At 45.9% G+C, this 25,045-nt stretch overlaps 2 protein-coding genes across 4 annotated transcripts; both read left to right on the forward strand.

Moving 5' to 3' along the window:
• The first annotated feature begins 819 nt into the window (after positions 1–819).
• Positions 820–7,113, forward strand: pcyox1l (prenylcysteine oxidase 1 like). The gene is made up of 7 exons (XM_076031820.1): positions 820–1,193; positions 1,802–2,008; positions 2,488–2,662; positions 3,179–3,390; positions 3,809–3,949; positions 4,201–4,612; positions 4,890–7,113. The coding sequence occupies exons 1-7, from the start codon at positions 1,085–1,087 to the stop codon at positions 5,137–5,139; spliced, it is 1,506 nt and encodes a 501-aa protein (XP_075887935.1). The 5' UTR covers positions 820–1,084; the 3' UTR covers positions 5,140–7,113.
• Positions 7,114–9,867: 2,754 nt separating this feature from the next.
• Positions 9,868–23,753, forward strand: crebrf (creb3 regulatory factor). Of its 3 annotated transcripts, none has more exons than XM_076031810.1 (10): positions 9,868–10,020; positions 16,336–16,599; positions 17,496–17,621; positions 18,361–18,536; positions 19,329–20,563; positions 20,658–20,855; positions 21,237–21,426; positions 21,520–21,593; positions 21,730–21,849; positions 22,052–23,753. In XM_076031810.1, exons 2-10 carry the CDS (start codon positions 16,591–16,593, stop codon positions 22,168–22,170), a joined length of 2,247 nt encoding a protein of 748 aa, XP_075887925.1. In that variant the 5' UTR covers positions 9,868–10,020; positions 16,336–16,590; the 3' UTR covers positions 22,171–23,753. The 3 variants fall into 3 exon arrangements, with proteins under 3 accessions (XP_075887925.1, XP_075887926.1, XP_075887927.1); XM_076031811.1 differs by lacking the exon at positions 9,868–10,020 and adding an exon at positions 10,095–10,308; XM_076031812.1 differs by lacking the exon at positions 9,868–10,020 and adding an exon at positions 10,724–10,860.
• Positions 23,754–25,045: the final 1,292 nt, after the last annotated feature.

A 25,045-nucleotide genomic window follows, 5' to 3' on the forward strand; every position in this document is an offset into this window, starting at 1 on the left:
GATCATACGTTTCTAGTGTATTTTTTTATTCTTCTCTTGGAATTAGTTTTTAATATCAAAGTGATGCTGTGTTCATCGAAAACGTCGATACTTTGCACTTTACTTTTCCTGGTGCTCCTGCAGCTGTTTTTTTGTGACGGTTTATGGCATTAATAGTTGTTACACGGCAGCTAATTAAAACGACCGCTAACAGTTTTTGTCAGGAAATTTAGACGTTCGATTTGATGACCCTTGCAGGGTAACGGTGCATAGTTTAATGCTCAAAACATAACTCTTTAACACATTTGTAGAACGGTCAATATTCGTTTTTGTGTGTTTATGTTGATATATTGATCAGGGGTCACCCATGGGCACCAGGTAGCCCCTCAAGGACACCACATGAGTAGCCCGCAGGCCTGTTCGAAAAATAGCACCGCTTATTGAGCTGCGTCTAAAATTTGATTTTATCCAACCTTGTTTAGTCATTGTCTTTTATTATTATTGAGAACTCATTCATGTGATCAGTGTCTTAACATAGATCAGTATCATTAATCATTCATTTATTATCATTAGAATGAAGTATCTCTCGGGTTAAAAAAAAAAAAAAAAAAAAAGGCTGATGACCCCTGATCTACATCATTAGTATTACTATTACAGCGGTCGTGGCGTTAATGTATATATTTTTTATTTGGAACGACGTTCCTGCGGCGATATTATTCCGTGCACTGTGACGTCACCGCTTTGAAACTCGTTTATCAGTATTCTCTCGCAGAGGCTAATGCTAGCAGCATCGCTTGCCCCGCGACTGCGGAAGTAGCGAGTCTCACCACCCACATCGCTTCTTCATCATCATCCTCATCATCATCAGGACTATGGCGAGCCGGGCCTTATCGTCACCGTTATCCAGCCGTCCCGTGTGCAATTCCGGAGAGATTTAAAACGTGTGCACACTGACCCACGGCTACAGCATAAAGCGGATGTCGGATGTGAATGACCTGATTGTCTCTGACGGGAACCAACAGTAGAAAGGGCCACGTTAGCCGGTACGTTAGCCGCTGCTGCTCGACACCTGCTCCCGCTGCTCTCCCGCCGGTCTGTCGCCGCCATGGGCGTCTCTCTTCTCCCGTTGGTAGTCTCCGTGCTGTCAGTGCTGTCGGCTGTCGGAGACCCGACGGCGTCTACACATGTCGATGGAGCTCAGCCATCCAAAATAGGCAAGTATATGAGGCTGCTTGTAAAATGTTAACGAGAGTTTAGCGTTGTCCCGAATTCAGGGAGGTGCACACTCATTGGAATTCGAGCCCGTGGCGATGTCAGCAACTGTAGTGGTTTGCTGTGCTGAGATTGTTTTGGGTTTTTTTTCTTCCTATTTATCCACTCTTTCCATGATTGATTTTCCTATTTATCCACTCTTTCCATGTTAAAATATACAAATATTCATTAAAGTGGCAGACTCAGACACTCAGTCGCCCCCTTAACTGTGCATCACCCAACAGCATCAACGACCACACACACACACACACACACACACACACACACACACACACAGAGGCATAAAGCTCTAAGAACTTTAACGTCAGAGTCCCCCTCCTTCCGTTGCTAGAGTACTAAACAATTAGTCACGCCACCCTGTCCAGAAGGTTTTATTTACCATGCATACTTTGTGATTGCATGTTTTTTTGTTTTGTTTTTTGCACGCTAACGATGACAGATGTCCCTCTTTTGTGTTCATGCCATATCTTTTACGTCTCGTGAAAGCGTAGAATTAACAATTATTTGTCATTAAACATAAACACCAACGCTGCCTCTGTGCCTTGTCCAGCGGTGGTCGGCGGCGGTATCGGAGGCAGCGCCACCGCCCACTTCCTGAGACAGCACTTTGGCCCTGAGATCCAGGTGGACGTGTTTGAGAAGGGAGAGGTGGGCGGCCGCCTCGCCACTGTCACAGTCAATCACCATGACTATGAGTCCGGGGGATCCATCATACACTCCCTCAACCTCCACATGCAGGAGTTTGTCAAACAGCTAGGTGGGTGTTGTACCATGTAGTACACATACACACACACAGGCACACGTTATTTTTGTCATGTCAGTGCTTGTCTGTGAATGAAAATGCGATATATATGTGACTATGACTATGATTGTATGGATGACCAAAATCACACACACACACACACATTTTTAATCTCTGTCATGGAAGCACAAAAATCTCCAAAACAAAGACAGCAGGCCAGTTGTTCTGCTCCTCTAGATTGGAACAGGAACCTCTTTTTGGGCTTATGGCTTTTTTCAATTGGACTCCTTTGTGTTATTCATCATGGTTCACGGCAGAGTCGTGGTTGTTTACAAAAGGTGAAGCAAACACAGACAGACACAGCAAGCAAGCAAATCCAGTTTTCATCATCACAGGGAAATACAAGCGTAACTGACACTCGATAGTCACCAGTGAGTGCAAGATTTCCCACGGGCGTTTCTCAATAAAAATATGCCATGTGTCTACTTCTCAAGGGTTAAAGTACCGTCGCAATATGGCCGGTAAGACCGCTGTGTTCAACGGCGAGGAGGTGATTCTGGAGGAGACGGACTGGTACCTGCTCGACCTGTTCAGGCTGTGGTGGCGCTATGGCATCAGCTTCATACGCCTGCAGATGTGGGTGGAGGAAATCATGGAGAAATTCATGAGGTGGGACATTAAGGGATATTAATAACCTGTTTGCTGTATTTTGGTTTCACAGCAGCAAGGCATTGTGGGTGTGTGATTGGATGCATCTTTGGTGCAGCGGAAACAAGATATATGATCTGTGTGGTTACATGACGTCGTTGGCTGCATTTCCATTACCCCTAGAATTGCAATCGCGAAATGGTGCGGCATGTTTGGATGGAGGAGGAGATGGAATATTTTTTATAAGTAATCAAAGAGAAAAAAAATATAACAAGCATTCTTGACAGCAAACAAACACAAATGTAATTCTAGTAAATCTCGCGGGATGAGATTTTACCAGAATTACGGCTAATGCGCTTCACACCATTCAATGGAAACGCCTGCAAATCACAATTGTACTTTCTTATAATTTTGATAATTATCACTTTTATTTTGCGAAAAACTGAAATGGAAACGCAGCTATTGGTTATTTGTTGTTGTTGTTTTTTTTTTGTTTTTTTTTAAAGCATTCTGATATTGTTTGCTTGCGTTAACTAGGATCTACAAGTACCAGGCCCACGGCTACGCCTTCAGCTCGGTGGAGGAGTTGCTGGACTCTCTTGGTGGGAGCGGTTTCATCAACATGACGCGACGGCCGCTCTCCGATTCGCTGCTAGAGCTGGGCGTGTCACAGCGTTTCATCGACGAGGTCATCGCGCCCGTCATGAGGGTCAACTATGGCCAGAATGTCAGCATCCCCGCCTTTGTAGGTCAGATGGGTGTGAAGAAGTGAGAGACGAAGTGTGAAGTGGGAGTGAGTGGGGCGAAGTGAGGAGGTAGCTGTTATGTGTGGCACACCCAGGGTTAGCGGTCGCAGAAGTGAGGAGGGGAAAAGATGGAACAACAACAAAAAAAAAAGTCAGTGACAGAACAGTAGGAAGACTGTGTCAGGAATAGAAAGAGGAAAGAAGGTGAGAGGAGAGGGTGACCTGTGGGAGTGACAGTGGAAGGAAGTGTGTGTGGGCAGATGTTAAGTGGTGGTTTATAGCACCTGGCATGTCTGTTGACTGTGTGTGTGTGTGTGTGTGTGTGTGTGTGTGTGTGTGTGTGTGTGTGTGTGTGTGTGTGTGTGTGTGTGTGTGTGTGTGTGTGTGTGTGTGTGTGCGCGTGTGCGCGTGTGCGCGCTAGGTGCTGTTTCGTTAGCTGGTGCCCAGAACAACCTGTGGGCAGTGGAAGGAGGCAACAAGCTGGTGTGCTCCGGCCTGCTGAAGATGGCCAACGCCAACCTGCTGCAAGCCAAAGTCGACTCCATCTCCCCGGTCTACTCCGGTACCTTCCTCTGATCTTCAGATTTTTAGCCCTGTGTTTGCAACCTTCTAAATTGCTGGGTTTTAGCAAGGCAGCTGTGAGGTGATCTCAGGGGACAGAGCCGCCACCTGCCTGGGGTGTGGGGGGATGGTAGAGTCATCAGTGACCTTTGTGACATCACAGAGGGATGATTGCAAGGACTCGCTACCTACATGAAGGTGATTGATTATATGTGGCACTAGATACCAACAGTTTGGTGTGTTTCCACACAGCAGAGACTCCACAGTACCGGCTGAGCTACACCACGGCAGCGGCGACAGACTCCCAGCTGTACGACATTGTCGTGCTGGCGACGCCACTGCAGGAAAGTGTTGGGTCTGAAATCCGCTTCCAGGATTTCAACCCTCCGTTTGACCAGCTCTCAGGCAGCTATCACAGCACCGTGGCAACCATCGTGCATGGCTACCTCAACACCTCTTTATTTGGTTTCCCGGACCCACGCTTGTTTCCCTTTGCCAGCATCTTGACAACGGAGACGGCCGATCTCTTTTTCAACAGCGTGGCGAGCGTTTGTCCCGTCAACATCTCGGCAGCCTTCCGGCGGAAGCAGCCGCAAGAGGCTGGAGTCTACAAAGTGTTCTCCCCACAACCTCTGGACAAGTCTGAGCTCAAAATGCTCTTCAGGTCAGCTGAATATGACATCTCATCATTGTGGGATGATAGAAAAGAAAAATGTTTTTGTTTTGTTTTTTTAAATAAAAAAATAAAAAAAGAATGTATGTAACATTTATCATAAATTTCTATTATTTATTTTTTCTATTTATTACACCCATTTTCAGTTTGTTCTGTTGTATCTAAATCTACACATACACACACATATATATATTTATATATGTATACATATGTGTGTGTGTGTGTCCAATAATTCCAAATTACAAAACATTCTTCCTCTCAATCTTAGGTCTTACTACTCAGCGCAGGTGACAGAGTGGCAGGCCTACCCGCATTATGGCAGCAGCCAAGGACTTCCGCCCGTGGAGCTCCACCCCAACCTTTATTACCTCAACGGCATTGAGTTGGCCGGCAGCGCCATGGAGATGAGCTCGGTGGCTGCCAAGAACATTGCTCTGCTGGCTTACCATCGCTGGAACAGACAGACAGACATGGTGGACCAGAAAGATCTCATGCACAGGATCAAGACCGAGCTATGATGCAGAAGGAACAAAGGAGGACAATCTTGTACACTGTATTATCACCTCAAAGCTGGTGTGTAAACATCATGAGTCTTTGGGTCGCTGTTGGCATTGAATTTTCGGGGAGGAACATGCCCGTGGCAGAGTGACCCAGTCCCATTTTCCTGGGAATTCCCCTGCATATTTAGAGAAAGTCTGATGGAAATTAACTGCGGTTTTGTTTTTGTTTTTTTGAACAGAAAAACAAAGTACCAGAAATTGATCAGTCTGAAGCTCATTTAAATTTTTTTGGTTCAGCCCTGACAGCTCACCAGTGTAACACCCAGCTATGTTTGCAGCCACTCCTGGGATAAATTCCTCATCCTGTCCAAGTCCGTGTAGAAACTTGCAAATCAAAGTCATGAACGACAACTTTAAGCGGAACTGAAAACCATTTTCCCAGCCCCCTTATCACTGTGTTCGAGTGATAAGACCCACCTTATATTCACCTTAAGGTTTCTCCAGAGAAGCAGAATTGCATGCTGAAAGATGGCGCGTTGGGAGGTTAATATACACCCCCGATGCAGGCTCTCACTTTGAATGTCAGACATTCCTTTGCAATTATACCGCCAAACAAGGTGGATACGATCAGTTAAACCTTAGCAGGAATGTGATTGGACTGAAAAGAAAGTAAGCGGTGTGACACCTGATTGGAAATGTGCCCGACAAAGCCTGGTTTAAAAACAGTGTGCGTTCAAAGCCGCAAGCTAATTGATAAGCCGTTGATCACGATGGCAAAGTGATTTTTTTGCAGAACCCACTTCAATGGTGGCACTACCAGCTGTGGGTTCTCCCAAACGCACTGACGCTGCGATGACACCGTTTGAGTAAATACTGCTGCAGCGCTGCCGTGGTCGTCTGTGGATCAAAGCACCATTAGCAAATGTTTTGTTGGGACACGCTGTTCTGAGCCGATCTCTTTTGTAAATTAAAACGTTATTCAGTGGCTCGTGGAAGTGGCCGCTGGTGCCGTGCTCCGACGCCCCTTTCACTGGACTCTTTCATTATCTCCCCTTCCTGCTGCTTTTGTTACGTAATCCAGCGGAAAGAATTTATTTTGGGGAGAATGGAGCCAATGAGCTTTCACAGTGGAGCGAATACAAGCGGAGGACAGATCCATGGAGTGCATGTTGATGATGATGACAAAAAAAACTGGGAGTGCTTAGATCCGGCTTTCTTTAATAAGCCCCATCATGTTGGAATGACACAACCAAATATTGTTGTGCGTGTTTGTCTCAGAAATAGCATGCGCTGAAAAAGATTATTATGGTGATCTCAAGATGCTATTTTAATTCTTATAATGCTTTTTTTCCACATATTATTCCCATTCTCAGATTTTTGCCTCTAATTCCAGATCTCCGTAAAGCAGGGTATTTAGCCCTCTGTTTACAGTTTTCAGCAAAAAAAAAAAAAAAAAAACACTGGAAAATGCTTCGTTGCACCTTGCAAATGTATGGCAGGGGTTAAAGATGGGATGATGATGACGAGGCACTCTCCAAAAATAGAATGAAAACCTGGCTGGGTGTGTTGCCACTGACCTGGAAGAGGTTTTCCTTCGTGACATCACAGAGAGCTGTTTTTCCAAAATAATTTGTTTTTGCAAGTGGAGGCAGCCAAAGAAGTAAAGGATGGACTTCCTAAAGTTCATGAAGAAAATCTAAACAAAAGCAGTATAACGTAACGGGATACTGGTAAAGTAAACTTTCATCATTATTTCAGCAGTGGGGGGGAATAAACTTGTTTCCCCTGTCAGAATATCTTGAAATGCAATGAGTGGCTCTCAGTCAGTTCCTGTCAATCAAAAATTATTAATGTATCATTGAATCTGTCAGCCACAGCAACTTGACTTTCTATCATGTGCAGCATGTACCAACATTTCACCCTCCTGATAAACAAGATCGTGCAGCTGATTTTAATCAAACCAACCGTGTCAAATAAAAGGTATGAATCTTTTGCCACGAATCCTGTCACTTAAAACATCTCCAGTTGGCTCCTGTTGGCCTGTGATATATGGCCGTGATGCAGGTGTCATTTCCTGTCTGCTAACAATTTCACAGTAGAAAATGTATTGCCTGAAAAACGACCTCTGAGCACGGAGGCGAAATTGCTTTCTCGATTGCGTTCCTCCTCCTGGTTTCCAGTCATTTGAAGTTTAATTTTTCTTTTACACGCTTGGGGTGAAAATGGAAAGTTATATGGTCATCTGTCACAAACAGGACAGGACACTGTTGACTGGCCATAAACTGTTGCAACAGTTGCACCGCTGGGAGCCTTTTGAAGCTTGGTTTATAGTACCACAAATCAATTTCATTCGGTTACGCTGATTACAGGCTGAGGCTTTTTCACCGTGATAAATGTATTTGTGCTGCTTCTTGAGTTCCAGGTCTTAAATATGCCCGGTAACCAAAGCAGCTATATTTTACAACACATTTTTCATGATTTCTTTTTCTTTTTTTGTTTTGAGCCATTAATCAACATAGAGACAAAAGTGTTTCACCTCTCAAACTACTTCTTCAATACAGTTGTAGTTTCTTTTATCTCTAAAATCTTCCACTAACTCATAATAGAAAAGACTAATTGCATTGCTTTGTCTGGTCTGCAGTACTGACAACCTCACAGTAATAGTAATAGTAACATCCATAGACATTGCATTTGACGAAACCAGTCAAGTATTGGCTGGTGTTGGAAATACCAAAAGAATTGTGTGTCTGTCTTGTTTAAAAAAGTTTCTCCTGATCATTTAGGCTGAATGTGTGACTCAACGCATGTCTTTTTGTGCCATAATCTTTTCTTGGTCATTTCTCTTAGATATTCATCTTCTGAATCCTGCAAATTCCTTCATTCTTTTTTTTTATTTTTTATGTGACTCAGCAAGTAATCAAATTGCAGCTTGCTGAGTCACAGCGTGTAGGAACGCTTTGGATGTTTCTGAGGTAAGGAGGAAGGTAAATCATCTTTTGTGTGTTGTGTTAAATCACAGAAATATAATTTGACTCGTTAAACATTTGGAAACACTTGTCTTAAAAAAAAAAAAAAGTATTTCGCTGCGTGAACGAATACCCAACAAGGAACTTACACAAACACACTTAAAACAGATTCATGTTTAATCCCAATCACTGCCATTTATATACAGGCCTGGCAGAGTTTTCTGCAGGTTGTTTGATCTGTACGATCTGTCTGCACAAACACTGTGAGATGGAGGCAGCAGAAGACTGCAGGGATGCTGCTGATAAGACTGGTTAACCCCTCCCTCCTTCCCCCAGGTCCCTCTTCCCGTAAAGAAAGACCCATCCTTTCACTTTCACTGCAAAATGAAGGTCACTCCAAAAATCCTTTTTGCCTCATCTGATGTTGTTTTGTCCTTTTGTGAAACAACATCATTTATTATGCCCAAATACCGGAAGGATTGTAGACTCAATTTACTATGCTAATGTGGTGACTGTTTTGGCAGTCATACAGAAACAGAAAGCAGTAGATGATGTCTGCCTCTCTGTAAACAACAAACTGTCTCTGATCTCTGAAGACTTAAAATAAAAACAACAACATTCACTTCAGATTAGTCTGTCTTTTGGTCTGTTTATATGTCGTCTGACCGTTGTGTTGATCATCTTCATGTCTGGACTCTCAGTTTCTCTTTCCTGGGAAAAGGGGGCGGAGGCTGTCTGAGGAAGTTACTCACATAGTCTCTTCGCTTTGGCTTGGTTTAATGAAAATCGTTAGTTATTCTGTGAGTTAGTAAGAAAAGTGCTTTGAGCGCTTCATCAAAACCAACCTGTTGAAGCTGGGTGTTGCAGGAAAGGAATAAAAGTGTGTTTGCCTCCCAAGTGAAAGTAAGAAAGAAGGAGCATCCTCAAAAGTAAATTCAGTTTCATTCATGTGGCACTCGATAAACTGGCAACGTGTTAAGGGTATTACCCTGCCTTAGCCCAACATCCCTGAGTACATAGGCGGAAATAGAGAATGGATGGTTCTATACACACGCACTAAGGAATCTATTGAATTGAGTAAAATGTAAAAACTAATCGCCTTTTTTATTTCCTTTTCTACATTAATAAGAAACGGCATTCTATTATCTTTAACTACATTGTCATTGATATGAGTGTAGATCAGACATGGGCAAACTATGGCCCGGGGGCCACATGTGGCCCGTTAAACTTTTTAATCCAGCCTTGAAGAAATTATATTAATAGTAAGTAAGTCATAAAATAGCTGTATTTCATCAATTGTTTCAGTGTTTTAAGGGTCATTTCAATAAAGAGCTAAATACTTTGGGACTTCAAAGACACAGATTTTGTTGTAACTTTGCTTTTGTTCATTTTCAATTGACATTGAAGCAGTGTTTTCTACATATCCTATAATACCGATATATTTTTCCTCCTATGAGCTGGGTCACCATAACTCTTCATCTATCTGCTCCTGCTCCGGCCCCTCTGTCAAATTTCAGAACCCATTGTGACCACCAGTCAAAAAGTTTGATAATTGAGGATTATTTAATTTTTGAACTACTCTGAGTCTCTCTGACGGCAGAGCAGCGTAACCAACTTGAACATCCTTTGTGAAACTGATGGCCGAGGTCATTCTTGTCTGTGGTGAAAAAAATAGAGAAACGCAAAGCCCCCGTATGTGTATGTGTGTATGTGTGCCTTCTCTTCGGGCTGAGTTCTGCTCCGATAGGCCCAGCGGTGCACCACGTGGTCTGGCAGTCACGCGCTTTCCAGGAACCCGTCAGGAAGAAGAAAAACAAAACAAACCCGAGAGAGCCGTAGCAGCGTGGACTCCATTGAAAAGGGGGCCTCGACACAACACAACACACACACGAGGTCCGACGCCGAGAGAGACTCGTACGTGGACGTCTTAAAAGTGAGTGGGGCCGCGTTTCTCGCTCGTTCCGCGCGGACTTTTGGCGGAAGGAGCTCGGCTTGTGTCGACGCGACGAGGGATTAGCTCGGAGGCTAACGGCAGTTGGTTGGGTCGCTCGTTCGCTGGCTTGTTGTTGCGCGCTGAGCCTCAGCTGGGACGAGGAAGGGGGCGGATGGAGGCCATACTGATTGCTGCTCGCTGCGGTCGAGAAGGGAGGGAGAGATCGCCGTTTGATCGCTTCGACCAAAGGCGAAACGTGTCGACCGGTTGCTGGGGCCACGGCTTTTGGTAAGCTTGCGCCAAAAGTGTTGACGGGCTAAAAGTGTGGCTAAGTAACGTGTGATTAAGAAGCGAGAGCAATTATCGGTCACTGTCAAGTGTCACTGGCCGCTCCACCTGTCACAAACTGCCAACAGCTGGTTTGCATAGTGCCATTTGTCAGGCCAACAGTATGTCAAGTCCTGCTATAAATTGTAATAATAATAATGACATTAATAATTTTTATTTTTTTATTATTATTATTGTTTTTGGAGTGAGCTCGCTCTGATCCTGCTACAACCTTTCGTGTTCACAAAGTATCAGTCGCCTTCATATAGTCTCCGTCGGCACCTCTAGAAAGCATCGGTGAAACGGTGTTTAATAACGGCCGTTCCGAGGCACTCGGAGCCTTGGGTGTCCGCGAAACGTCCACGAAAATAGCGAGTGATCGCAGGCAGCCATGAAGGTACACGCCCCCCAACACACAGCACATCCAGAGCTGCTGGGAGAGAACTCGACTCCGCTAGAAGTTTCGATGTGGTCTGGGGTTCATCACAGGAGATCATTCCACGTCAAAACCAGGTTTTTACCCCCCACCAAAGTTTACCGATCGACGGGAAGATTCCTCAGCTGTGTCAAATGACTTGGTTAAAACAACGTGCGGTATTGTTTAACAGCGGACCTCACAAGGTGCGGGGTCGGTTTGAACCAGCAGGAATGTCGCCAAACGCCGCGGAACGGCAAATGAACATATCGCCGCGTGTCGATTTTGATAGCAGGTGTGAGATTTTGTCTCCGTCATGTTTTAAACTGAGCTATGTAGGCCACGGAAATGTAGGCCTCCAAGTTGTTTATCTTCCACCTCCACCTCAACCTAGGCTGACGCGAGCTGTTTATTATGAAGCACCCGTCCCCGCCCCCCTCGAGTGACAGGCGAAGCGGCCAATCGAGTTTGAGCGGAGGCGGGACGTAGCCTCCGCGCCACCAATAGGCGAGGCGGATTACGTGGGTGTTGGCGCAGGAAGTTAGTCTGTGGTTTTGTTTTGCTTTGCTGAGCATTCGTGTTGAAAAGCAAGATACGTTACCATAGCTGTTGTTGGCGTTATTAGGAATCGTTACTGGTTATTGATAAGCGATCCCTGTCTGTAAAGTGATGATGATGAGGATGATGAGGATAATGTAGATGTTGAGATGTATTGTGGGTTTTCCGTCAGGAACACTTTGTTCCCTCCTCCTCGCAAGTGAATCCATCTCAGAGAGAGCAAAGTTGCAATGATTGTAATGTTGGTTGAGAAGGTTGAGTAAAGGTCTTGAATGACTCAGCAACTCTAGTGCTGTCTCTTATCCCCTTGGTTTATCTTCTGGTGTTGTGGTGGTTTTCCCTCTCTGCAAGGAGAGATGAGTCTGATTCCGCTTCTGCCACTTGTGCAGTGCGATGTGGTCATTCATTACTATCACCAACTCACAGTCAGCAATGCACATATGTGAACTTTTGGGTCGTACACAGAGCCATCACACGCATTAAATTAAAGATATTTCTTTTATACTCACATTTTATTTAACCTTTCACAATCATTTTTAATAATTTGCCGATCATTCTAGATAATTGTTTAAAAATCAAAAAGTCATTGTACACTGAGCTAATCACAAAGGAGGGACATCTGGAGCTTGTCTTATTGCAAGATGGTGAGACAGGTTCCACTTAATTCCACAAGAATAATATAATTTAAGCCCCTCAACGTTCTAATGTTAAGTATCTCCTGCTATTTCTAGTCACTGAGAGATCAGGCTACAGTTTGATCTCACTTTTGGAAAATTTAAATTTACATTTTATTTTCTCGGAAAGAAAACATGCTCCCAGTGTAACTCTTGCAAATCTTTCCCATTAACCCAGTATATTGACTGTTGGAACTCTGGTGAGTCGTAGCAGCAAAGGCAAAGGTGGAACTAATAATATAAACAATGGCTCAGCCCAGCAAATGATTGCAGTTTTGCAGACAGTGTCTAATGTGAGAGAGATGTATTTGACCTTTTAAACATAATTTTATTGTGGGAAGCAAATAAAAGGGAAAATGCATCATTTATTCTTGCAGTCTATGCAGACAGTCGGCCCTCTTGAGCGTTCACATTCTGTTTGTTGCCATGTTGTGCTCACACATAAAGGCCTTGTCGTGTTGGCAAAGATACTCTCACATGTTCTATTTAGTAAACAGGCTGGCATCTCCTGGTCTCTGTAGGACTCTCTCCAAATGAGACACCGCTGATCGGCCTACTTGGATTGCCTCCAATGTTGTGAGGCGAAGAATGTGAGCCGTTTGCATGATAGTCTAACGATGAGATCAGGATAGCAGAGTCACAAGCAGGAACAGTAGTAAAGGTTTTGGTCTTGAGCATATCCGCTTGAGTTTTAATTTATTTATTTATTTTTGCAAGTAAGCAAAAGGTAATGTCATGGAGGACAATGTAATTTCAGAAAATATTCATTGGCAAAACACTTAAATCCCCATATATGTCATTTATTTTTAACGTTAAATGGGTTATTCACTCAAACACTACATCAAAGCCGTTTAGTACTCGCTGCTTTGTGGATTCTGGCTCTGCTGACGCTTTATGATGCACATCACCGATCTGGAGTCTCATGAACAGAGAGCATTCCATCCAGCGGATGCCTATGAGAGCTACTAGTCCAATGTAAACAAGCACGAAAAAAACATCAACGGAGGAAAAACATACCATGGCCTTGTACTGCCAGTGTGGCGTGATCCTAGTGTCCGATGGATACAGCAGTGTAATTTGACAACCAATTCAATAGCGATGGCAATTTTTTGTCTAAAATATCTACTGTAGCATCATAGCATATCATAACATATTTAGCTATCTTTATGTCCCGAAGGAGAATGTAAAACTGAGCAGAAAATGCTGTTTTGAGAGAATCTGTTTATGTTTGGACATCAAATGTAAATGTAATTAAATTAATTTAATACCTCGTATTTATCTCACTTATTGAAGAGTGCTAGCAAAACTCTCATGTGCAAAGCTTTTGATACATCCAGCCTGTTAGTTCCAGCAGTAATAAATAATACAGCCACGGTCACAATAACAAGGTAGTCAGTCAGATCATGCAGAGTGAGGAAGGTGTAAAGGTGCCTCCACTGAATGGCAAAGCACCCTCATTCCATATTTAATTAAATTCTCTCTCCTCTTTGCACTTCTGAGACTGAAACCATGATGCTGCAGAAATGCTCTGCAATTCAATTGCTTTGGTCTTCATTAAGTTCTCCATCTGTAGGGAGAGTCCTTCTGTGTCCGCGACTCCCTTCTTCGTCTTACTGTATGAAAGTTCATGTCCCTAAAACTAAAAAAAAAAAAAAAAACCTTGCAAACTTGATCTTTATACAGAAGCTCACATCCAAGCCCACAGATCAGACCGCTGTGAGCAAAAGCCAAAATAAAATCCCAAAGTTTAAAACAAAAGGTAAATGTTTGCAGAGTAAACCAAGCAGGATTCAGATCTGCTGCCTCAGTTTTTATCACGGCATTTGCTTGCTACAAAATGGGTGAGATGGGTTACACTTAAATGTGTTGTAAGCGCTGTTGTTGCAGGATCTGGTCGTGTTTTCAAGAATGCTGGTTCCAAAGAAAGGCTTTAACTTTCACTGAATGTTGGTGTTGCTGTGGTGGTAACGCTGTATGTTTCCTTTTTGTGCTTCTGCTGCAAGACACAGCCGTCCTGAAAGGAAGTACGTTTTGATGCGATGCATATCACAAGTTGTATTTCAGAGGCTGAACTTTGATAAGCTGCTGTTGGTGTTTTACATGCATACAAGTACAGATTTGCTCTTTTAAAGATGCGCTTTTGTTGGATTATAGTTGTTCACAAGATGACAACAAAGAGGCAGAGCTCAAGGGTGAAAAGTTCAGTTGGCAGAGGAAGTGATGTCATCAGTTTGCCTCAGTCAAGCAGGGTCAATGTGTGCTTGTGTCAGCTGTTTAGCACTCGGTCATGTCTTCATGCAGATCCCTTTTTTTCATGTGCCAAAAATGTTGCAGTTGGTGCATGATCACGATGAACTGAGGTGACAATGAACTAAAGCTTCATTAACCCAACAAACCAAAACAAAACCGCCTGGGTTTGGTGAAGTTGGTGCTTTCCGAGCTGCATGTGGGAGAAGAGGGGGGACTTTGTCACCACGACTTCCTGCAACTGGTGGAACAAGAGCCGCTTTGTGTTTTGGGTGCTTTGCAAATGAACTTGGGCTGCTAGGGGTAATGTGCAAGTCATTCTGAGATAGACAAATCTATAGACGTTCGTTCATCGGCCACCGCTGAAACCTGGAACAGAGGAGCTGACGAGATAATAAGATAATGATTTGGCTCATCGAGAATATTAGCAACGGTCCGCCAGCACAAAAAATACAGTTTTCTTTTTTATGTTATTGTTAATATCACTCATCATTTCAAATGCCTGTTGCACTTTAGGCGTACTCTTCTCACCGTTGTCTGTCTCCTAGGCTCTTTTCCCTATGACTTATTTGACAGATGAAGAATTCAACACAACATTATAACCCCTGGTAGCGTCTACAATAGGCTAAAACCAGAATGTTTTGGAAACATTTTAGTCGCACTTTAAAGTGAAATGCATGTGGTCGCTGAGAGGGTGGAGCTGCAATATGAAAAATAATACAGCGGCAAACAGGTTCTTTTTTTTTTCTCTGCCACTCCCACGTGGACGTCACAGTTGAAAGACGAGCTGCTTACTCGAGTTATGCAAAATGGTCAGTTTCATCGTGAAGTCGAGCTGCGTCGATAAGTGTAAGTGTGCTCGCGTGTCTGCCGACGGCCGATTGTTCAAATCAGCAGCTGTGGGGCAGTTGTAGCAGCAAATTCAACAGGCTGTGCTGCAGCTTCACTATATAGCATCAAGACGCGCTAACCTGGCATGGGAGATCTAACGTCTCCTCTATTCATCTGACTCGTCCATCTGGTGAAGAGAGTCCATAGATGCAGTGCGACACGAGCTGCACGCCAGAGTTGAAATCTGAGCGGTGCAGCTGCCCCGCAAGGGTGCAGAGTTTTGTCAGGTTTGAAAAGCTGAGCGCTCAGGCTTAATGAGGCACTAATGCAGTAATCTCTCCCTGCAACATTGGAATATATTTTTGTGAGATTTTAGCCATTTGATGGCAGGTATAAAAAGGAAGGATGGAGTAGTGTGCACTGCACCCAGCGCTGTGTTGACTTCAGGTCGGGCTCTGGAGGTTGAGACAGAGGAGTGGGCCGCTCGACCGGCACTTTTCAGTAAACAGACAGACGGTCGGAGGCAACAATTTGCCATTTTTGGAAAGCGATGGGGCGGAGTTTCCCATTATGTGATCATTCTAAAGATAAAGAAGCTGCAATGTTTATGTTTAGATAAGGTTCCCCTACTCCCTGGACTGTTTGTATCAGCGAATCCAACCAATAAGGCTGTTTTGGGGGAATCTTGCTTTAATTTACTTCAGAATTCATGTTCTACATAGCATAAATAATAAACACAGGTTGACACTGCAGGTTGAAAATATCAGAGCAAAACTGACTCAGCATTTCTGCAAAAGGAAGACCAGTGATTAGTTAATGAATCTTTGATTCAATAATGACAAAAAGGTGTTTATTGCATTTATTATGTTACGGCTACCGTGTTTTGTGTATGTATGTTGGGACATTTTAATTTCCATCTAACTTTAACAAGTGTGGATGCATTAAGTCTTTTAGAACTGCAGACTGTTTTAGCCCATTTCCAGACCAGATTTAATCCTTTGATTTATTGCAGCATTAAAACAGTAAGACGTCAGGTGTAAGGGGGAGTTGGTTTGACGGTTGTTGTGTCTATTGTCAGTATTAGAATAACAGAAACAAGGCAATTTAAGTCTTTATTTTTTAATGTTTTCTTCCTTGTTCCAGTCTGAGCCAATAGGACAGACAATTTTAATGGCTGTGGTTTCTTTGTAGTTTGCATTAATTTGAATGTCGTCCTTCTTCTATATGGCCTCATGTTTTTTCCCCCTTCTGTTTATTCCACAGACCTAAATCACATATAACCAAAACACACCAGGCTGAGCCCAGTTATCGACCACCGCCCTCTGCCCCCTACTGTCCTCCAGCCTTGCAGCATCCACCCTTTGGCACTCAGCAAATTGTCCTTTTTTGTTTGTTTGCTTGTTTTATACGGTGAATTATTTTACTGATTTGTTATCACCGCCACCACCACCACCACCACTGGGACCAGACAGAAGTCCCAGAGGGTCCCCCAGTGGGAGCTCTGCGCTGTCTTTGGCGATGCCTCAGGTAAGAAAGGAACCGGCACACGTGGAGAAGTGATACCTACCAAACAGTGGACTAGTTTGTTAAATGTGAGCCTCAGGTTTAACATGAACAAAAATACTTAATCACATTTTTTTTTTATTCAAACACCTTTTCTTTTTCTTTTTTTCAACCTTGTGAAACTAAAATATTTCCACACATCAGTTTAAAAACTAACTGGTGCATGCACATACAGTTTTTCACTGCTTGTGGCCACTACTGGTGTTTGAGCGTTCTCAGCGCAAAAAATACGACGGGCTCTTATGTACTGACGGTGATTGCAGTTTCCATCTGCTGCTACTCTGCTTTACTGGATCTGTAAAATTGGCAGAAGGGCTATCGTTTAAAATCACCGCGTGTCCACCTTGAGATACTTTTATCACTGTGGCACCGTGAAATCGTGATTTTATCACCACTCCAGCCGACCGTCATTAAACATAGTGGGTTTTTAAATGACGCCTCAACAGACTTGAATCTCATATTGGGAACCAGTGACAGACAAACGGCCTCGGACGAATTTGGCCGCGTTTACAGACAAACAGACTCTGTGTCAGTGCGACTTCTGTGGAGCGCATGCAAACAGCCGCTGGGGACAAACTGTGTGAATAAATAAATACAAGACGCTTCGGTTGCACATCAGAAAAGACAATTCACGTCACTTTCACGTTAGTAATGGTTACAAAACATTCACCCTATTTTATCTCGGCTTATTAATGAATTTGTCAGTGATACACTGAGTTTAAAGCAGGCTATTGTGCATCGACTAGTTATGGGATGAAGGCTAACGCCTACTAAATAAATAAAAAAAATGTAACTTGTGAATTGATGTGTTGGCTTTGACAGTTGTGTTTCCCCCCCTCCCACACGCTGTTGTGTTGCAGCCCAGCGTCAGTGGGATGGAGCCTCCCTTTGGGGATGCCTTTCAGAACTACTCATTTGTCGACCAGGCCCTGACCAGCACTGAGCTGCTCGCCACCAGCTCCGACCCAGATTTCATGTACGAACTGGTGAGTGGCTACGCATGCAAGTGCGCACGCGCACACACTCACAACACACACGGTCAGGGAACAAACAAGAATGAATCAAAGCAGAGGGAAAACACCGCCTCTTTGTTCAATCAGTCCCTTTCTGCAGCGTTTCTCCTCGCTGCAAGGATTATGTCTCTCATAGTAGCGTCTTCTGCTCCTGTTTTTAATCACACTATGATGTCTCTGCGTTCCATTTCTTGTTCTCACTTCTTATTTTTTTTTCTTTTTAAATCAACATTTGGCTTCGCTGGCTTTTGTCTGCCAGATACTGTAACATTTAATACGCAGCTGTCGGTGTCTAATTGCCTAGCAGCAGCAGCAGCCGGGTGACATTTTGCAAGCGGGCAGACAAAAAGACAGCTCACCTGTCACCGCTCATGCTGTCAGCTCCAGGTGTATGCCTCTGTTCCACAGTCCACCGCAGTGATTCAGCACCACGTTGTCTGATTCTTGCATCATAGTCATGCATAAACAGAACTGGATAGATATGGAACTTGTTTCTCTCTTCAGTTAAGGTTGCATTTTACACAGAATTGCACACGACTGTTTTCTAAGACTAATGTGTTTGTTTTTTTCCTGGAGGCTGTAAACAGAGAGCTAATTCTCCTGCAATGTGGTTTTTTACTGTCGTTTATGCAAAGTTACTCCAGTGCAATGATCGGAGTGTGGTGCAGTACTGTCCCTTCTTTATCTTTATTCCATTTCTTTTTGTGTTCAGGACAGAGACATGAGCCACCGACAGAGCCCCTGTGGGGACAGCGTGGTGGGTGTTGGCGATGGCGGTAAGGAAGCCGAGGGCTGCGTGGATCAGCTCATGAGTCTGGGTGATGGTGAGGCAGCCAACAACAGCTCAGCATTCGAACAGTGGGACTCCTACTGGGAAGATCTCACCAGGTACCAACTTGATTAGTGTGCTTTTTTTCCTCCACTCATTTCGCAGGTGGACACTCATTAGGGACCTCTTTTGTTTTTTATGTGGATGTGGCCATTTTAGCCGTCATTTAGACGCTACATCATTATTTCGTAGGGATCAGTAAAGCAAAACTCAAAACATGGAACAAGTTTGCGTAGCTCATGTTAATTTGCATGACCCACAATTTATTCATTGCGGATATTTGATGAGATCGTGCAGCGTGATCCGTGTAGAAGCAGGTCCGCTCCTGTAGGTGGAGACGTCCACACATCCGCTGGCAGCCAACAGTGGCTGCGTGTCTCGTCGGTCATGTCGGGTCTTTTGGAGCAGCTTGTGGTTTACGACACGTCCCACACGATGTTCCATCTGGCCTGCAGTTTGCCTGACGAGACTGTGCACTGTCTCCCCTGATGTCGAGTGTTGCTGTCAGCAGTTTGTCTGAGCATGTTCAGCTTGCAGTCACGCAGAGAGAAGAGCTCGGCGTCGTTATTTGCTCAACAACCGAGACGTCCACATCCTCCCTTAGTGTTTTTATAGTGAAGCGTGTTCCTGGGTCGATGCAGGTTTTTTCTTCTCGCGGTTTAATCAAACAGTTGTTGTTGTTTTTTTGTTTTTTTCAACTTGGGAGCTCTGCAACACACACAGCCGTGTCCATGTGGGTGTAAAAACTAAAACAGAACTCTGGGCTTTCCTCTGCTGCCAAGTTTACTGCTGGTTCCGATAGTCTGGCCGCTCTTTGTAAACACACGCTGAAAGCTTTTTGTGCTCTGCAGATACACGCGGCTGACCAGCTGCGACATCTGGGGCACCAAAGAGGTGGACTTCCTGGGACTGGACGACTTCTCCAGCCCCTACCAGGACGAGGAGGTCATCAGTCGAACTCCCACGCTGGCGCAGCTCAACAGCGAGGATTCGCAGCCCGTGTGCGAGGCACTGTACCCAGCCGGCGACCTGACTATGCCCAGCCCCCAGCCTCAGCCCCAGATTCCTGGCCACAGTAAGAGACCCCCGGCGCCCGGCCAAGGACCGGGACCCAGTCCCGTGCGACCGTCGCCGAGCTGCTCTTCCGCCACCTGTCCCTCACACAGCCTCCTTCCGGACTTTGCCGAAGGCTTGCAGAAGGCCACCAGGCCCGTCCCCTCCAGCACCGAGACCATGGCCAAGACCCAGACCCTGAGCAGCCTCACGCAGGACTACGGAGCCTCTCAGTTCAAGGCCCAGGGCCGAGCCGCCAAGATGGCGGCCCCGGCCTCCCACGGCTCCGACTTTGTTCGGAAGGCCAAAGTCCGCGTTACTGCTGTGCACAGAGCTCATCCCGACAAGCCATCCCACTTGGATTTCGACAGACCAGAACCGCCTTTAACTCTGTCCCCGTCGCAGGAGGAGAAGGCCTCCACCTCAGCCAGCTCCGCCTCGGCGGGGCCGCCCGCCGCCCCAGCGAGCGGCTCCGGCAGCTTGGCGAGCTTCGAGAGGAAGGCCGACGCAGCAGCCGCCAGGAGGGATTTGCCCGTCAGCTGGTCCACCGCCGTGCCTCAACTTGTGGAGGCGAGCCAGGTCCTGGAGGGCGACGCCTCCGGGCTGGACAGCGGTGGCGCGGTGGGCGGTGGCGGGGGTGGCGGCGGGGGCGGGGGCGGCGGCGGCGGCGGCGGCGGCGGCCTCCTCATCGTTGAAGGCACGGAGAAGAACAAAGAAGAAGAACACAACTACTCACTGTTCCTGACCCGCACCAGACTGGCCGGCAGAGCCCACTCCCAACTGGAGAAGGAGGAGGAGGACGACGAGGAAGAGGACGAGGCGGAGGAGGAGGAGGAGGAGGAAGAGGAAGAGGAGGGTGACGGGCAGGACATGGACGACGAAGATCACGACGAGGGCTTCGGCAGCGAGCACGAGCTGTCCGAGAACGACGAAGAAGAAGAAGAGGAGGAGGAGGAGGAAGAGGAGGAAGAAGAGGACGAGGACTATGAAGCAGACAAGGACGACGACATGAGCGACGCCTTCTCTGAGCCAGGTAGAGGTTCAGCCCTGTGACTTTCCTGCCCCCTGCTGTCCCATCCGTCGCCCCCTTCCTCACTGTCTGTTCTTCTTCCCCCCGCGTCCACCAGGGTGCGACGTGGAGCTGATGGAGGATGTTAAAGGCCTGACGCCAGGAGTCTCCAGCCGGAAGAGAGGCAAGCGTCGCTACTTCTGGGAATACAGCGAGCAGCTCACCCCCTCCAAGCAGGAACGCATGCTCAAGCCGTCTGAGTGGGACAGACACACGCTGCCTAGCAACCTGTACCAGAAGAACGGGCCTCTCCATGGTATACACACAAGCACACACACCAGCACATACACACACTGCTGTACGATACAAGCCTGGTTTTAGATATAGAATAATCTGATGGGATGCGGTTATTATTTCAACTAAATCATCCAATTGAACATCAAGTGTATTCATACACTACCAGTCAAAAGTTAGGACACACCTTCTCATGCAATTTTTCTTCTCTCTAATTTTTTTATCTTTACAACTTTTGACACAGCAGATAGATACCGAACACTATGTCAACAAGATACATGTAATGAGCGAAGCAAAGAAAAACACATGAATTAACTCTAAATATGCTTTGAGTGAAGACCAAAAAGGCAATAGGAATGAAAAATAAAACAAATAACCGAATGCTCTGTCTCTCGACCTGAAGGGAAGTACATGCTGAAGAAGTCCCGCCGGACCGACGTGGAGGATCTGACGCCCAACCCGCGGAAGCTGCTGCAAATTGGCACGGAGCTCCGCAAACTAAACAAGGTGATCAGCGACCTGACCCCGGTGAGCGAGCTGCCTCTGACTGCACGGCCGCGCTCCCGCAAGGAGAAAAACAAGCTGGCATCGAGGTAAAAAACACAACAGAGGCAAAAACGTGGGGCGCGCAAGCAAACGCGCTGTCGTTCAGAGTAAAAAGAGCAATTTATTTTGTTTCTTTTTAGAGCGTGCCGCCTGAAAAAGAAGGCCCAGTATGAAGCAAACAAGGTGAAGCTGTGGGGACTCAGTACAGAGTACGGTAAGTTGTTACTTCATGACTCGTTTCACACTTTAAAGCAGGACCATTAACATTCTGATACACTGGCACACATTACCTTATGTGGCAATAAGCTGGAATTGTAAGCAAAGTGGGGTTTATTGTGTCGCACCTGCAGACCGGCTGCTGTTTGTCATCAACACCATCAAAGAAGAGATTGTGGCCCGGGTGGAGGACTCGTCTCCACGTCCCACCAACATGACCGACACTCTGGAGCACCTCATCCAGGAGACACTGGGTGAGAACCGTCTTCATCGCTTTTACGGCCGCTGTTGAAATACGAAATGACAATAAATTCAAATAACTCAGAATATATCACCTGCTTTTCAAATCACCTTGTTTTTGTATCAAACTGGGTGGAAATGATACTGAAAACAGTATCTGAGCCCCGATCATGGCCTTCGCTTGTCTTCATCCGTTATTCCTCTGTGTGCACGCAGTTGCTCCACCTGTCGCCGGGCAGACGTCGGACTTTGTCAACAAGATCTTGGACAACACCGGACGCGGGGACCCCACCGGCGGACTGGTGGGCCTGCGCGTCCCCACCTCCAAGATGTAGACACGTCGGGGGGGGGTCCACTGAGAGGAGTGGAAGGAATATTACCACCGTGCTGTCCTGTTGTAACTATGCTCCCCTCTGCATGCCCCTCCAACCCAGAGAACATACACATCGTTAGTCACACAAGCGCACATACCACCCCTCGTGCGCGTGTGTCTGTATGTGTGCTTGTTTAAGCCATGCACCTGTACGACGCGCACCCCTCGCTTCCTGCCTCCAGCCGAGGCAGCGCGTCACTCTCACTCTCTCAACCCATTGTGAGCATCCGCTGGGACACCGCGCCTCTCAGAGCGACGACGGTCGGTTGGGCGGACAGCCAGTAGCAGGGCGTTCCCTTTTTTTCCACGTGTCTTTAAACGTAGCATTGTGCGGGCTCCGCCTCCCCGGGCCGGGACGCAGGCGGCCCCGCGAGCGCAGCTGCCGGACGCAGTGAGTGAAGAGGAGTTATTGACTGGTGTGAGGGGTGGGGGTGGGGAGGGGTGACTTTACTTTTTAAACCTTAGCGTTCCTCCGAGGAGTTTCACGTCACATGGCAACGGAACGTGTCACCGAGGTGGTTGAAGTTGCCTAAACAGGAGATTGGAAAGCTCGACAATGTGCTGTGAGGCGTCGGGGGGGCAACTGGATGTATTTTGGATTGAAGGCCTGAATATGTTCACGCCCCCCCGACCCCCCTCTCCGCCCCACGTCTGCCAATCAGGTCGGCCGTTGTTAAATTCATGGCAGTTAATTTATAGCCAGTGAAAGCCCTTGATGAAAAAGAAAGAGTCAAGCTAAGGGTTGCAATGAGAACAAGATATTATTTTTCTTTCTTTCTTTTTTTTCTTTTTAAGGCAGGTGAAGGTGCAAAGCCCAGCGGCTGAACTTCCAGCGAGTGGAGGTGTTTGTAGTTTGATGCTTTTTTTCTCCCTTTTTTTTGGCCTTGCTGCTGGTTAGAACTGGACTTTGGGCTCAGCGGGCATATGATGCCGACGTGGGAGCAGGTTGTGAGGAAGATGGCAGTGGCGATGAAGACGACGGCGTCTCCTCAAGGAAAACTGTACATAAAGGAAAAGTGTTTCCCAGTGGACAACAAACAACATAACAAACAAACAAGAACATTGGCACCGCCCCCTGCCCCCCCCCCCTCCCCCCCTTCTTTTTTTTTGTACAGTAGAGACGACCAAGGCTCACAGTTTGGTGTGGTCATACTAGTGTTTGGTCAGAGTTCTATTCATTGTGCCTTGTGTATGTTTGTGCGTGTCTGTGTACGATCTGAAAAAGTTTGTGTGTGTGTGTGTGTGTGTGTGTGTGTGTGTGTGTGTGTGTGTGTGTGTGTGTGGGTGTGTGTGTGTGTGTGTGTGTGTAGGAGAGGACTACTTTACCCCGAGTTAGACCGTCGCTGAATGTGAGGTGTGTGTGTGCGTGCGTGCGTGCGTGCGTGCGTGCGTATTTCAGTTGTTAAAAGATATTCTGAATGTACATAAAAGAAAAAGGAAGCTCTTGTTGCGCGATGCCACAGAGTCTGTGTATATAGGAGGGCTCTGCAATAGATTACTTTGGTTTTTGGTACTCCGTATTCAGGGGACCGGGGTGGGGTTGGAAGGGTGGGGTGGACGAGGGGAGGGGGTGGGGTTCTGGGGGTCTGGGGGCGTCGACATGGGGGCGTCGATATTTTCATTGAGTTACAACGAAAAGAAAAAAAAGAAAGAATATTTGCACACTATATTTTGATTGTTTTTGTACCAAAGACACATGCAACGAAATGGCAAACCAGCCAGTTAAAGTAAGGTTTTGCACAGCTTACCTGACGCCGTATTGAATGTAAGACACGTGGGAGGGTCAGGGATCTTCATTGAACTGTGAAATTAGCTCGGGTCCAATTCTGTACAGAAAAGGAACATTATTTCATTCTTTTTTTTTCTCTCTCGCTCTCTTTCAATCTCTATGAAAAGTAATCTTTTTTTATTTCTCCGAAGCTTCTTCTCCAGTTTGCTGCTTGGCGGGCACTTCATTCCTGAACTGATAGCGCCCTCCATGTGCTAGTTGTGTTTGTGGCGCTCAGTTAAAAAAAACAACAACAACAACAACAAAAAACGACTGACAGCGCCAACATATAAGCTATGTTAGATTTATTTTGCTTTCTTTTTGTTTTTCTTTGTCAAAAGTGTCACCAACAATAACCAAAATGTTGAGTTTTCTCTGTCACTTGTTTGATTCCTGTATGTAGACATGGTCTAGCTCTTCAACATAATATTAACAGATTTATGTTTTAAAGTACTGTATATAGAAACTTTATTGAGACGGTAGTGGGATGCCTCTTCTCACGACGGCAGATTTATTTTTGAGCATGACACATTTCTAAAAGCCTTGTATTGAGAGAGAAGTTAGAGGAGACGGAAAAAAAAAAATCAGAAAACCCTCAAAAAAAAAAAAGGTTCCTGTTATATTTTTGTACTTTGGGCTGCCTGTTAACGTTTCTGTCAGTCTGGATGTGTGTTTGTCAGCGGGATTCTTCACACAGACGAGAAGAAAAACGGAGTGTTTTCAGAGTGCAGCGAGCGGCTATAAATCTAGACTTGACCCCTTTGGCTTCCCTTGCTGGCTGAGTGAAATGTCGAAGATTCAGGACTGGATTTGTTTAAAGCACAACGCAGTGAAGCCACAATCTCGTTTTTTTTTTTTCATCGTGGTCTTTAAAGAGGTGGAGGACATGGAGGTCAGGGAGCGCAGGGAGCGCAGGGCACAGCAGTGTCTGCTGGACGTGAAGGACGGGACGGCCTCCCAAAGGTGTCAGAGAGCCAAAGCCATTGTAGATCCGTCGCCCGGCCGCTCCAAGTTGTACAACTGTGAATCGTAATCTAGAGGCCCCCCCCCCCCTCTCGAAAAAGCAACA

Source organism: Nelusetta ayraudi, unplaced genomic scaffold (genome assembly GCF_046127955.1).
Source record: "Nelusetta ayraudi isolate G7.1 ecotype Tasmania unplaced genomic scaffold, CSIRO-AGI_Nayr_v1 ptg000033l, whole genome shotgun sequence".
NCBI lineage: Eukaryota > Metazoa > Chordata > Actinopteri > Tetraodontiformes > Monacanthidae > Nelusetta > Nelusetta ayraudi.